Below are 14,564 nucleotides of genomic sequence, written 5' to 3' on the forward strand. Positions count from 1 at the left end.
AATTGTAGAGGTCCTGAAGAAGGGTCAACACTGCAAATATTGACTTGCTGCAGTAACTCATTAATTAGTAGCTCAGTAACTGTCAATAAAAGCTTTTGTTACTCATAATATGATTGCATTTGTATAAAATAGCAGTTTGTTAGTGTTAATACTGTGCTGCACTTATTGGATACCACCACCATACAACGTAAGGTTCGTTGATTCTGTTTCTGTAAACAGAATAGATTTTGCCGACCGAGGTGATCGGTGGGTGTCAGGGGTCTGACCTCCACAAATTAGATACTTTTTGATCTTTCCAGCGGATACCGATAATAGGTTCACAGTTGATGGCAGCCAAAACTTGGTTTGTTTCCATTGATTTCTGTGGTCTGTCTTGTGTAATATCTCAGTGCCGTGGACTATAAGTGAAGGATGGCTAAGAATGAGGAATCCTGGGCATTCAAGCTTGTTCTAATGCGCAATACTAATGTTTTTTTACTTTTGTCTCTTTTTTTTTTTTTTTAACTTTGAAACTTTCACCTTCAATTATTGTATTATTAATGTTGGATCCATTTGTTATTGACAGGTAGAGTAACTCCTGAGCAACTTAAGTCTCATGTGTTGCTCTTCAAGAAGAACCGGCAGGCCTTAGAAAACCACTGTGGCCTACTCCAGCTGGCATTAGCCGCAGTTCAGACACTAAAGCATCCCGAATGCTCCAAGTGGGACACCTTCCTTGCCTTCGAAAGGCTCGTCTTACAGGTAATATCCATACATACACAAGTACTGTAAATCTGTTTCTGGCATGCCAGACATCTTGGTAACTTCTACTGATGCAAGGCCCCTTGCACACGGCTGGCGGAGAAGGGATGGGGGAGTGAGCGCTCCTCCACCCTCCCCTCTCCATAGGCCGCCGAGCAGCTGCACATGCTGGTGGTAAATGCTGCCATTATAATGAATGACCCTATTTCCAGTTAAAGACAATGAGGCCGTGTGCTAGCGTGTAAAATCGTTACGGTATGGCTATTACACTGCAAAATTAATATGTGTGAGAAGGGGGCTTAAAATGCAGAATACATACTGTACATACTTCCATGGTTATCAAAAGAGTGTGCAAAGGATATAGATAAGTGTTTGTTTACTTTTATGTATTAAATTTATGTTTATCATTGGTGAGTGACACTGTCACTATTTATAGGTAATGTGAAGACTAATCTGTTGGCAGAATGTTATACAGCACAAGGAGATTGTACATAGAGTTACAGAGCCGGAGGAACAGTGCAAATTACACCCAGGATCCTAGATGGAACTGTGTTATAGAGCAGGAGCAGCTGAACAGGTTGTTAGTTTTGGTAATGGTCCCATTACAGCTATCTATGCACAGTCATACACCGAGGGCTGTCAATCATTAATAGGACCATCCCTTTGATCACAATATGCTTAGCTCCTCCTGCTCTGTAATATGTTGTCTGTAGACAGGGCACCATGTACAGTCTGCTTATCTCCTATTTTTATATAACATACTGCCTTCAGATACCACGTTCCAATTGTACACTATGTACAATCGGATCTGCTCCTTCTGCTCTATAACATGCTGCCTGACAATATAGCACAATGTATGAATGTTGTCCGCCTCCTGCTGTCTGAAGATGTCACTATGTACAAGCTGCTCAGCCTTATCTGCTCTATAACATGCTGCCTGTATACTGTACATAGCGTGCTATGCTGCTCAGCTCCTCCTGCTCCATTACATTGCTGTTATAATGTGACATGTTTGGAAAGGAAGAGTTGCCTTTATACCAATATTTTCTTTACTGATCGCCAAATGTTGTTACTGAGTACCAGGAAAAACTGAATGATCGTTTTCATAAATGCTGAGTTCCCATTACCCAGTGCCAGCGCCTGCACATAGCTCTGTTTGCTGCCAATGCTATTACTGCCTGCGTGTGGGAGGATGGAGGTATGGATTGAGAAAGAGTGGAAACATAGAAAGGGAGAAATCCATCATCATTACACTATTAGAGCCTGACAAAAGCTGGAAAGTCAGCAGAAGTGAATACAGGTTGTGATGATCCAAGCCTCTACGTGATAAAAGGACACCTAATATCTTCATGTCTGTGAACAAACGTTATAGTAGACTAGATGTAGGTTTTAGGTGTCATGTGATGAATCTATCTCCTAGCTTTATATGAGATTTTACAGGAATTACACTTATGATTTCTCCTCAGGATCTGTTATTTGGTGCTGCATTAGAAGATTCCACATAGTAGTTGTCTTAGTGTCCATGCAGTGACCAGACACCTTAAAGGGGTTGTAACAACTCTGAAAATTATCCCTTATCCATAGGGATGTGCGACCACAAACCAATGAGTGACTACTGAAACCCCCAAGAACCGGACCCGCAGCAATCAGGGAGTCCTGTCCAAGTCAGGTCAAGCATATGCAACACGCCTGCCAATGCATGGGCAGGCTGGTAGTTGTAAAAAGTGCCCTCTCCCGGTCAGGAGCTGTTAGGGAGACTGATGATCTCTCTAGGATGCTTCTAGAACTTGGAATATTGAGTAATTGCAGCTGAAGATACTGCCTGGTAAGGCAACAGTTGACATTGTGATATGTGATTGTCCAGTGATAGTCTGGTAATACAAGCTGGAAGGTGATTGGGGAGGTGCTCCCACCTGACCAGTGGAGTATATGAACCCCTGCTGCGCGGAAGCACACGGTCAGAGTAAGAGACTCCTTGAGTCAGTCTTTTACTAGAGTCTGCAGACAGAACCAGACCTCAGGGACTGTCTGCCACAGCCAGTGTCCTAATTCCAGGAACTACAAGTGCCTCCGGCCATCGCCTAGCACCCAGGGCAAGTTTGGAGACTTAAGCCCAGAACTGAGCTCCTCCACCTGGACTCATTTACGTCTGAAGCTACTATCAGGCTGCATGTAACCTTCCTGTGGACCTGTTCTCCATGACTTTTCCAGCTTGAGAATCTGCTGTTATTGTTTTGGCCGTTGCCTGCCATTCAATAAAGAACTGTAAGTTCTGCACAACATTGCCTCCGTCAGATCCCTGGATGCGGCTGCTTCCCCATCCATCACCAGGGACTCATCCAACAGACACCTTACGGGTTGAACCAGGGAGAACCAGTACATCAGCCTCTCCCTCCTGCACACACCACCTGCTGGAGACCTGCCAGGCTGTAGGACAGCCCTCTGGTCCCCATACCAAGCACCATGACCACAGCGTGCCCTCGGCCGCACTAGCCATCCACTCCGGTATTATGGGCCCGGCTGCCTCCAAGCCCACAAGAAAAGGCTAGGCCCCGGTGGGGGATGTTGCACATACATGCCTTTATTCCTTTTAATATAATAATAATCTTTATAATATTGTATATATTTCTATAGTGCCATCATATTCTGTATCACTTTACAAATCATAGGGGACATATACAAATCTAATATTATATTACAGAGTACAGTCATATGGAACAATAGGTGTGAGTGTCCTCCTCGCAAGAGCTAGGTACGGCTAGAGCTAGGGCTAGGTACAGGAGTATCCAAAGTTGCTGAGCAAAGGTCTCAGTTATCTCTGGTACTTCCTTTGAACAAATTGCTGGATGTCCATTCTCATTATGAATTGATGAATATATAGAATTATACAACAAGGCGGAAACTCATGTCAGGTCTTATCATGTACATCAGTGCATTACACATCACAACTCCCATCTCCTCCCAGCAAAAAGTTAGAATTCATCTGAGGTTCCAAATCTGGACCAGTTAGTAGGTGTTCTAGAACCCACCTAGGGGTAGGTGAGTTGTGTCTACACTACCGTTAAAAGCAAATCAGTCCCCTTGGTCTTTGTCCTTCTGCTTGGGGATTATTACATCAACAGATCATAACATCAAGGCAGAAAGAATCTGAAGCGCTTCTCATCTATCCCCATTGGTACAGCACAAGGTAGCTAACTTCATTAATCGCTTATACTTGTTGTACTTCGCTTGTAATCTACACTCTGTCAACGATATATATAATCCCACATAATCTCTTGTGTATTGTTTTTCTAGTGAGCCCTTAAGGCAATTAAATATATAAATTTTACTTGTGTTGTTCTTTTATCTTGATCCACGAATCTCCACGTCTGTGTCTTGTATATATTTACGCTACCTAGGTTGGCTTCTGGCCCAATATAATCTCTATATAGACTGGATTTATATCTAACAAGAGCTGGTGGCAGACTACCAAAGAAATAAGGCTCTGTTCAACTGAGGCGAATGAAAGGATACTTTTAACCAATCAGGGTTGTGGATGACTGATGTGCTATACCAGAGATTGTGTGGACGACTCTATCTCGCTTCCTATGACTCCTGGACCCCGGTGGGGAAGTAGCATTTTTAAAAATGAATAGCAATTTGATCTTGGTCAGAAACGTCGCACTGTATAAAAGGAATAACTTCAGGTTCACCTCACCTTTTACTTTTTCCATCTGCAGTAACACCATTTGGCCACTTGAGGTAGTGTAGCAGCGTCTTCCTTTAGATGGAGCTGGGAGATTGTCCATCTGATTATACACGTCCTCCCCACCATTTGTTGATAACATAATGATTGTCTCACCTCAGATAGTGGTGCTTCTTACTTAGAGAGTATATTGGTAACAATACTGTTCTTATTGTACACTCTAGTAGAACAATGCTGTTTTGTAACTTCTGCTAAATTAGCATTTTACACCATGACTGTTCTCACTACTGCAGATTATGGTTTGGAGGGGTTACATAACACATAATGGTTCTCTTGTTTCACTAGGGATAGCTTGGGCTGACTTTGTGCCACTGGTTGGTAATTAAATTTAACAGAATATGAATATAAATCATAATGTAAAGGATTGTTGTATATGTAGCACTATCACACTGCCGGGATCAGCGCACCTGTGCATGCCTGCCTCCTATGTAACAGTATATAATGTAAGTAGTTCTCATGCTTTCATCACCTCCTCATATAATGTACTACAAAGAGTCAAGATATAATTAAGGTGAGTTTTAGGGAAAAAAAAAACACTAATGGCAGTAGATAAAGGAATCTCCAGCTTGACACAAGGAATCTATGGAGCAGTCACATCCAACGAGCCACAAGTATTTTATAACATTATGAGTGGCTTGTAGATGTTTAAGGGGTTGTCCAACTATTAGAAAAATTTAGTAGCCGGGCTGGGAAGGGCTTTTATAAACAATAAAGCTTTACTCGCTTCCTTCGGGGCTCCTGGGGTCCCATGATGCGATCTGTCTGAGCCGTGCCCCTGTTTGTTTACAGACAACTTTCAGGTGCCTGGCAAGCTCACCTGTGCCTATGTCCATTGCTATATCAGGGGCTGAGACAGGAGACGGGTGGGCGTGTTGGGCCGCTGGAAGTTGTCAGAACAGAACTGTCGTGCCCCTGTAAAAAAAAAAAACAGACCACGGCGTGGGAAGCGCCGAGTGAAGCATTATTTTTTTAAAAGCTCTCCCCAGCCCACCTATTTTTTTTTCTAGTAGTTGCACAACCCCTTTAATCCTTTGGCTATGGGTTGTCACATTATGGAGTTGTATGACGGGTAAGGAATAGGCAAATATATTTATATCAGGATGGGAAAAGGAAAACTATCCATCTAACACTACCTCGAAGGCAGCACCTTATAAATCAGTGTCTGACTTTCGTGAAGCCCTGTGACCTGGGATAATAGCCAAATCGGCAAGCTTCCTTCAGGAGGAAAACTGTACTTGTAGAACTGTTTTGCACCCTCCTCGTTCTCACTGCTGAAACTCTTCTGCTGCTGTTATATTATATATCAGGCAGAAGAAGAGAGAAGTGCTGAGGAAGCGGGGGGAAGAGGGTGACAGCATAACAGGCTATGAGGCTATAGAATGGAGGGGCTCTGGTAACACCTCCAGGAGCCTTTCAGACTCATTAGCATAATGAATCAGGAAGCAGACAACTTTATTCTATATGTAGTGGACAGACCGGGTTACTGCACCAATTCATATGAATGGGATCTAAACTGCAATGGCTTGGTTCTGCTGCTCCAGGCTCAGTGTTGGACCTACACCAACCTGATCCTGAGAACCTGTTCTATGGAGATGATAAAAAAAATCCATTAACTGATTAGATTTCTTTTCATGAGAATGAAAAAATAGACCTTCCCGGTCTCTGTAGTACAATAGTGTGGTAGTATGTTACAAAGAAAATTTGGAGCGCTCCATCCTTTCTGATTATATCAGACCCTTGAATAGGATTGAAAGCATAAGACTAATAAAACAAGCCATAAAGACGTTCTCTCTGTAAAGTAAAATAAATAGTGTTTATCTAACTCTCAGGGCATTGCTCATGTATGACGTTTCATTTCCTGTATTACTTCTTTATACCTTTGTGTCTTTCATTGAATGTTGTTATTGTGGAGGCGAGTCTCCTGCCCACAGTGCAGTATGGGACATATCATCTTTTAAGGATTATTTTATATAATAATGACAAAGAATACAGGGATTTATCAGGCAGATGTGTTCCATGTGCTGGAACACTTCCCAGAAATAACCATTAAGAATGTTTCATTAATTCCTTTTATCATTAGTTTCTTTGTCCTGGATGTGTAAGATGTGAAGGATCTGGACAGTAGGGGCCGTGGCCATGTGGGTTTTCTGGTAAGTAGTGAGGTAATCTCTCTTAGGGTAGGTGATCTCACTTGGATACCACTGCTTAGTTTTAATTGTTCAATTTAATCAAAAGACAGGAATGAAAGTTTACAGGCCTAATTTGTTAAAACTGGATAACAGAAAGACTTGTGTCCAGCAGTCAATGACAGCTTATGTTTTTATTTGTTAAAGGGATATATGCCCTACAGATGTAGGCCACACTCCCTGGAACACAACCATGAGCGGACTAAGACTACCAGGGGCCCTGGGCTGTATGAATATTATTGCCCCTACAAGTCTGGAATCACTTCCTACATATGGTAAAGAATCAACTTCTTGGGGAATGGAGGATGTGGTGGTAAGAGATGGGGGGCAATAGGTTACGACTTAAATTGCCTTGTTGGCACTTTGCGATAAATAAATGGGTTTTTGTTTCAGTTTGGGCACTTGGTCCCTAAATGTTTTGCCGTTGCTGCACTATGGCTTTTATGCACACTCGCCACACAATACTCCATTACTGAACAAAATGCATGTTTAATGGCGTTTGCAGTTTGTTCGATAACATTTAGACATACGGGGAGACTACAGTCTGGTGAGATGAGACCAATATTGACCTCTTTGGATGACATAATAGACACCATGTTAGCCAAAAGCATATCAAAAACCCCATAACAGTGCAGTCTGGAGGTGGGAACATTTTGGCGTGGGGCTGGTTTTCTGTTGAACGTCATGTAATTCAAGGACGGGTGAAGGGACACATATACCAAGACATTCTTGATAAAAAATCTGCTGCTTTCTACCAGGATGATAGAGATAAAATCAGGAAGGACATTTCAGTGATGATATCAAAATTAAAGCAAATGGAGAGTTTAAAAAAAAAAAAAAAAGAATTTAGAAGAATAGGCCCCAAACAACACAAGTAGTTAATTCCTCCATACAGGTGGCATCTTGAATCTTTCATAAGCAATATTGACTTTTGTACAAAATATTGATACATATCGACACACTAGGTACTATGGCAGTACGTATTGAGCTCTCTTCAACCATACAGGGTGTTTGTTACATTATGCAGCAATCACCCAGCAGTAACAACCACAATTGGTGCTGACACTGATCGTGCTGTTAACCTGTTAAATCATACTGACAAAGCCATTGGGTGTGGGTGATGATCTGTCTCAGTGACAGCACAAAGTCCATGTGAGACTCCAGGGCATTTCATTTCAGGAGAACAAAATATCCAGAAATATATACTGAAATTCATCTGTGTAGCAGTACACAATAGGAATGATCAGACCCTCTAGGGTTAAAGTTCCCAAAGGTGGCCTGCAAATATGGTATAAAAAAAATAAAATAAAATAAAATGTTAAAAACTATACTTTCACCACATTTGGAATTTTTTTTTTTCAAGCTTCCAAGTACTGTACACTGCATGGAATATTAAAATTCAAAAGTTATTTCAACCCCTTGATGCCACTACCGTTTACGTTTTTCTGTTTTGCTCCATACCCTCAAAAAATCCAGAACTTTTTTTTATTTTTCCTTGTAAAGAGCTGTATGAAGGCTATGTTTTATGCAACAAATTGTTCTAGTGAATTTATTTAATATTCCATGCCATGTACTGGAAAGCTGGAAAAAAAATTCCAAATGTGGTGGAATCGCCAAAAAAAACCACCCTTGCGTCATTTTCTTGTATGCCTTTTTTCTACGACTTTCACTGTGCACTTCAAATAACACCCCAATTTTTTTTCTTTTGGTCGGACGCCCACAGAGGTACAACAATTTTTATAGGTTTTATTATGCTTTAATAGATTTAAATCAATTAAAACCTTTTGTACAAAAAGAAAAACTATGACCTTTTGATCACCATTTATTCATCTTTGTTGAAAAAGTGGCGATTCACCATTTTCCATTATGGGTTTCACCACTGGGGATAACAGTTTCTATATTTTGACAGAGCGGTCAATTTGGGACGCGGAAATGATTATGTTTTTACTTGTTTATTTTTATATACGTTCTTGGGAAAGAGGGCGACTTTGAACTTTTAGGCTTTTTGTAATTTTTTAAAAACCTTTTCTATTTTTTACTGTATTTTTAGCCCCCTCTATGGTACTTAAACCCTAGGGTGTCTGATCACTCCAACCATATACTGCAATCTGTATCGATCTGTTACTCACAGACCATTACAGATGCAGCCCAATGACAGGCGTGGGAGTTTAACACAATGGGGCACATTTACTAAGGGTCCACGGACCGCATTTTCGCTGGGTTTCACGACTTTTTCCATTTTGCGCCGCATTTAACTGGGTTTTTTGGCACACGAGATCTGATTTTGGCCGACTTTCATGCAATACAAATCAGGGGACTTGGCAGTCGGACAACCCGACTGATGCGGACTAAGCGCGGGATTTAACATTCAAAATTGTGTCGCAAGCCAAGCACTTACATGCAACGGGAAGAAGATGGTGAACTCCGGCGGACCTGAGCGGGGAAGCAACACATGCGGGAAATTGGACGCACGATCTTGGTGAATCACGGCAGCTCCGAATCCTCGCCGGACAACGCACCTCGGGGATCGCGACCGCACGGGATTGATGCATTGGTGATATCATGGAGTGTGCTGATCAGAAACAAGATGGCAGGTGTTAGCGGCAGATGTTTGCTGCATAATGCGTAAGCCCACTGCATACTCCCCCCTCCCGCAACAAGATGTTCTGTAATATCCACATGCGGTAAGGGGAAGGAAAAATTGGAAACACAAAAACAAATTTTTTAAAATCGATACAGATCTATGGCTTCATTTCTTTGCCAGTGTCGGTTTGGGAAGGGTTGTTACAGACATCTGTGAAAATTGCGTGTTAATAGCGCCTTTACAAATATATTTACCTGAAAAATAAGTGACGTTATTTCTCCTGCCGTATACCTGATGCTTTTAACAATTGCTTAAAAGATCAATATATGAAAATGAAATCCGAGAGATACTTCTGATGAATCTCTCCCTAAACTGAATCTGTTGTTGCTTTATGATATCAGGGGAACTATAGGCTCCTCGGTCACATACAGGTGCACTGATTATAGCGGTACGTAATGTACTGCGGGTGTATTTGTAGCGAGCGGTTTAGTTAATCGTTCACGTCTGAAAATAATTTTTTATCTTCAGATCTTTGAACCATTGACAAAATACAGTGGAGTGTAGTCATTGACTGTTAAGTAAATCAGATGACCTCCCGACCATCGCCGGAACATGAGGAAACCATTTTTCTAGTAGTAAGTCGAGATTGTGTTATACGTATATAGAAGGGAATTTGTAAGTTGTTGCACGTGTTTTCGTGACTTCACTGTAATTAGCTTTTGGTGATACATTATCTGGTCTGTGCATAAGACCCTGTAGCTGTAGGCAAAAAAATTGTGTGAGATATTTTCATGAAAAATATTGAGAATTTGCAATTGAGAATTGTTTCTGGATTAGAGTCCATGACCCAGGGCAGAACCTGCAGATGAGGTGAGCGATCGCTCACGTGCCCTTTTGAACCTTGTAAGATTTTGGACATTTTCTTTCAGCATTTTTTTGATTTTCCAGCTTGTGAATGAAACAAAACAGCAGATAATGACCTCATTTGGGAGAGACTGGAAACATCAGGGTGTGGCCCCACATTTAAAGCAATAACAAGCACGACGCTTCAATCCCGTACGGACGCTGAAATGGAAGCAGGCAATTTATTTCTGCCAGGGCTTATAAGAGGAATGGGAAATTGTCACGTTGTAGTTTATATAAGGAAACAATGTGAATTATGAAATTGAGAGAATATTTTACTGCTTCAGTACTTGTCATGATATACAGTAGGTATCGTCAACATTTTGTTATGTTTAGGAGTCTACTAGTCAGATCATGGAAAATTACATTGTGTGGCCAATGTGGTTTTAAGTACAGACATAAAAAGCTTCCTAAGACCCATAGGGAAATATTCAGATTCCAAGTAACTAAGTCACAGTCACCGGCTCGGAGAAATCTTTAAAATTTACAAATAAAAAATGTGCAATGGCTAAGGTAATTCCCTACTGATCATAGAACACACTGATCAGTTATCTGCTTATTGTTACTTATAAAGGGCTTCCTGCTGCAGCCAGTTGTCTTACATCCAGACAAATAGGGCGTATATTTCCTATTTTCCTTCTTTTATTTAAGAAGACATCATAAATCAAGTATAACACGCAAGGAAAACGCGTTTTTTCGGCTCCACCTGAGCCTTCGGTTGATGAAGGCTCAGGTGGAGCCGAAAAAAACGTGTTTTCCTTGCGTGTTATACTTGATTTATGATGTCTTGTTAAATAGGTGAAAATCAAATATTCTTCTTTTATCTCGACGTGCCGGGATTTTCCTTGTCTGTTAGGCTTATTATTATTGCCATTTAGAGAACACAAAATAATTAAATTTTTTTATCCTTTTATAAAATATATGTATAGTCCTGTCAGTGATGCAATATTTTTGTTAAAGGAAATCTACCATTAAATTCCGACATGATAAACTTGGGACACTTGGTCATAGATCCAGGCACCGTGATTGTGGTAATCTTCAGTGGCGTAACGTGCAACTGATGGGCCCCAGTGCAAAGTCTGTGCTAGGCCCCTGACTATAATGTATTGTTTATTGTATTAGTCGTCTCATATGGGAAAAGGACACCTTATGGGCCCCCTAAGCCTCTTGGGCCCAGTTGCGACCGCATCCTCTGAACCCCCTCAAGTTACGTTCCTTGTAATCTTCTTATATTTGTTATCCATTCTAAAAATAAATTTTTAAATATATGCTAGTGAGGACTTCCCCCTCCCACTGTATGTTAAAGCTTTCTTGTGCTATAAGATTACAGCAGGCAGAGGGTGGAAGCGTCAAGGAAGTGGAGGGAAGGGTGAGACCTAATCTTGAACAGTGTAACAGCCTGTGAATCTACAGCAATAAGGGTGAGTATAATTTAACAGCCTGAGAAGACACAGCATGGAGAGTAGAGCCCTTGTGGCACATTAGGATAATTTTAAATGTTGATTTTAGAAGTAAGGAGGCCATGGATAACAAAAATAAGAAGATTATTGCAGTCACAGTGTCTGGATCTATGAGTAAGGCCTTGCATTTTCACACGCTTGTTTTTTTGCGCATGTTTTTTACTTTGACCCATTCGCAAAATAATCCATTGTATTCAATGGGTTTTGTCAGACTTGCATTTGTTTTCACACTCGTGCACGTAAATCGCGTTAAAATCTCAACATGGTCTCCTTTTGCGAGTCACACACGGTTTTCGTGCCCCATTCAGGTAAAAATCGCAGCGTTTTTATCGCGTGGGTTGCTCGGTGATGTGAAAAAGAGGCAGGAAGTGGCATGTTGGTACCAATTGGAGAATCATGTGATTTGCAACTTGCATGTGAAAAACCCACTGAGAATACAATAAAAACACAAGCAACGCGTATGTGGAAAACATAAAACCGCTAATGACTCCTAGCAAAAACTGACCAAAAATGCAGGCAAAAATGTCTTGGGTTTATCATGCTTGATTTTGATGATATATTTCTGATGATTGGTTGTGGTTTTTTTCCTAGTAGCTAGATGTAGCAATTTTTTACATTTCTTTTTATCACTGGAGGTTTGAAGGTATCTTAGTAGGTGTCTTTAATAAATATGTAGTATAAAAATGCAGTTTTTTGGTCACCTTGTGTTATATTAACTATCCAGCCTGTCAGCTTTCTCTATGCATGTTAAAGCGAAACCAGAAATGTGACCTGTGTGTGCTTGTGGTTGGCCTGCAGCCTGTGTGTGCCTGTGTCAGTAGCTTGCCCTCCACACTCATTCAGTTGTCTCCCCCCTCCCCCTGCTGTAATGCTGCTGAGGTAATTTAAAATAAGTTATTAAAAAGTACTGAAATTATTTGTATAGCAAACAAAAGCATTTTTAAAATCGGCATAGCATAGGCCAGTGATGGCAAATCTTTTAAGCACTGAGTGCCCAAACTATAACCAAAACCCATGTATTTTTCGCAAAGTGCCAATGCAACAATTTAAACAGTAACTTATTACCCCCTGCTCTTTCACGGGTTTAAATTGTATAGGCACCTGAGGACACCAATACAGTAGAAAGAAGGAGAAGAAGTTTGGATTATCATTGTAGCTTCCTTCTGGGGTCCTGGGCTGCCTGGGACTGCAAGAGGCCTTGAGTCCTGTTTGGCAAATTCTACCCTGAGGTGATGGCAAGGGTGCCCATGTAGAGGGCTCTGAGTGCCACCACTGGCATAGGCTATTGGAAACTGTGACCAGCTAAAAATTCCTGGTAAATACTTGTAGATACTTAGCCCTTTTTTCATTTGGTATTCTGAAATATGCTCTAATGTATTAAATATGTCAGATTGCTTAATATTTGGAACAATAGTAATTAGAAAAATTCTATATGAAATTCAAGTTGAATTGTGAGCACTCACAGTGTAAAGTAAATAAATAATGTGCCGGGTTTGGGTAATTCCTCATGTAAACCTCAGTGTTAAATGCTTGTGAGTCAAAGCAAAATCATGTACTTCGAAGGGGGATTGTGGAATGTCTCCGATATACATATACACACACTTTAATTGATGCTGTCATCTGTGAACTGCAGTTTACTTTTTCCACTCGATAAAGTCATTTTTTCTGTCTTTACCTACTGTATAAATTGTACATACCATACTTAAAATTATTATTATGTAAATGCTAGGGGTCAAGGATGAGTCTGCCTACATAGAAAACAATGCAGACACACCTCCTTAATACATGTAGGAACATTTACGGTAATCTGTTTTTGGCTACTTCCACACTAACTTGAAAACTTATAAACTTATAAAGTAAAATGCGGGGCTCCCTAAGGCACTTGGTGACATAGCCTGAGCGCCCCAGGGTAATTTGCATAACTTTTATAACTCTATATTTTCACGATCGTGGCCTATAGAGTTAAATAATCAAAGTTCTGAGGATCTATGTTCCTCAGGAACATCTTGGGATGGTAGGTGTGGTATGGACTCGCAAGGAGCTGGATCTGGGGAGGCTATTCTGGGCCTGTAGTAGCCTTCACCTCGGGAACTCACAGAAGCTACAGCCCAGTCTTAGAACTTGCTAAAGTTAGGGTGTGGTCACACGATGCGCTAGCGCTGCATTTACAAGTGCAGCGCTAAGGCGTTGGGGCTGTGCCTCGGGCGAACGAATTTGCGATCGGTAACCAATGTTGTTTGTTTTGTTGGGAACACTAACAATATCTGCCCGAGGCATGGCCCCCTGCGCTTGGAAATGCAACGCTAGCGCTGTGCAAGCGCAGTGTGTGGCAGCACCCTTACTCTCACATCTCAACTTCTCAGCATATGAGCAAAGTTATAATATCACAGGGTATTTTGGACTATATCAGAATATTAAAAGAAGCCTCAGATGGGGCACCACGTAATATACACTACCACTCAAAAGTTTGGGGTCACTTAAATACACTCCATACATTGTTAATGTGGAAAACATCTGGTTTTTAATGCAATACTTACATAGGTGTGTATATAGGTCTATTTCCAACAACCACCACTCCAGTGGTTTAATGGTACATTGTGTTTGCTAACTGTGTAAGAAGGCTAACGTATATATATATAGAAAAACCCTGAAAAACATTGTTCAAGTATACCAACACAGCTGAAAATAGTTTTGTTTGTTCTATACAACTCTCATAATGGCCAGAAAAAAAGAACTTTCATGTCAAACTTGACAATGTATTCATGTTCTCCTTTAAATCCAATCTTATTTATTGACCTTTTTAATTTTTAATAACACACAAAAAAAGTATTGCTGCCCTAACATAACCCACATAGTCTTTTTCTTAGAAATGAAGGCCATGCCATGCAACAAATTGCCAAGAAACTGAAGATTTCCTACAATGGTGTACTACACCCTTCAGAGGA

General features: G+C 40.9%; 1 protein-coding gene across 2 annotated transcripts in view; it reads left to right on the forward strand.

Moving 5' to 3' along the window:
* SCFD2 (sec1 family domain containing 2) overlaps positions 1–14,564 on the forward strand; it is a 273,170-nt gene that overhangs the window by 36,561 nt on the left and 222,045 nt on the right. For both annotated transcript variants that reach the window (XM_072124404.1, XM_072124397.1), the window contains exon 4: positions 566–741. In XM_072124404.1, coding sequence (XP_071980505.1) covers positions 566–741 — 176 coding nt within the window. The remainder of the gene's footprint in view (positions 1–565; positions 742–14,564) is intronic.

This window comes from Engystomops pustulosus, chromosome 1 (assembly GCF_040894005.1).
Source record: "Engystomops pustulosus chromosome 1, aEngPut4.maternal, whole genome shotgun sequence".
Classification (NCBI taxonomy): Eukaryota; Metazoa; Chordata; class Amphibia; order Anura; family Leptodactylidae; genus Engystomops; species Engystomops pustulosus.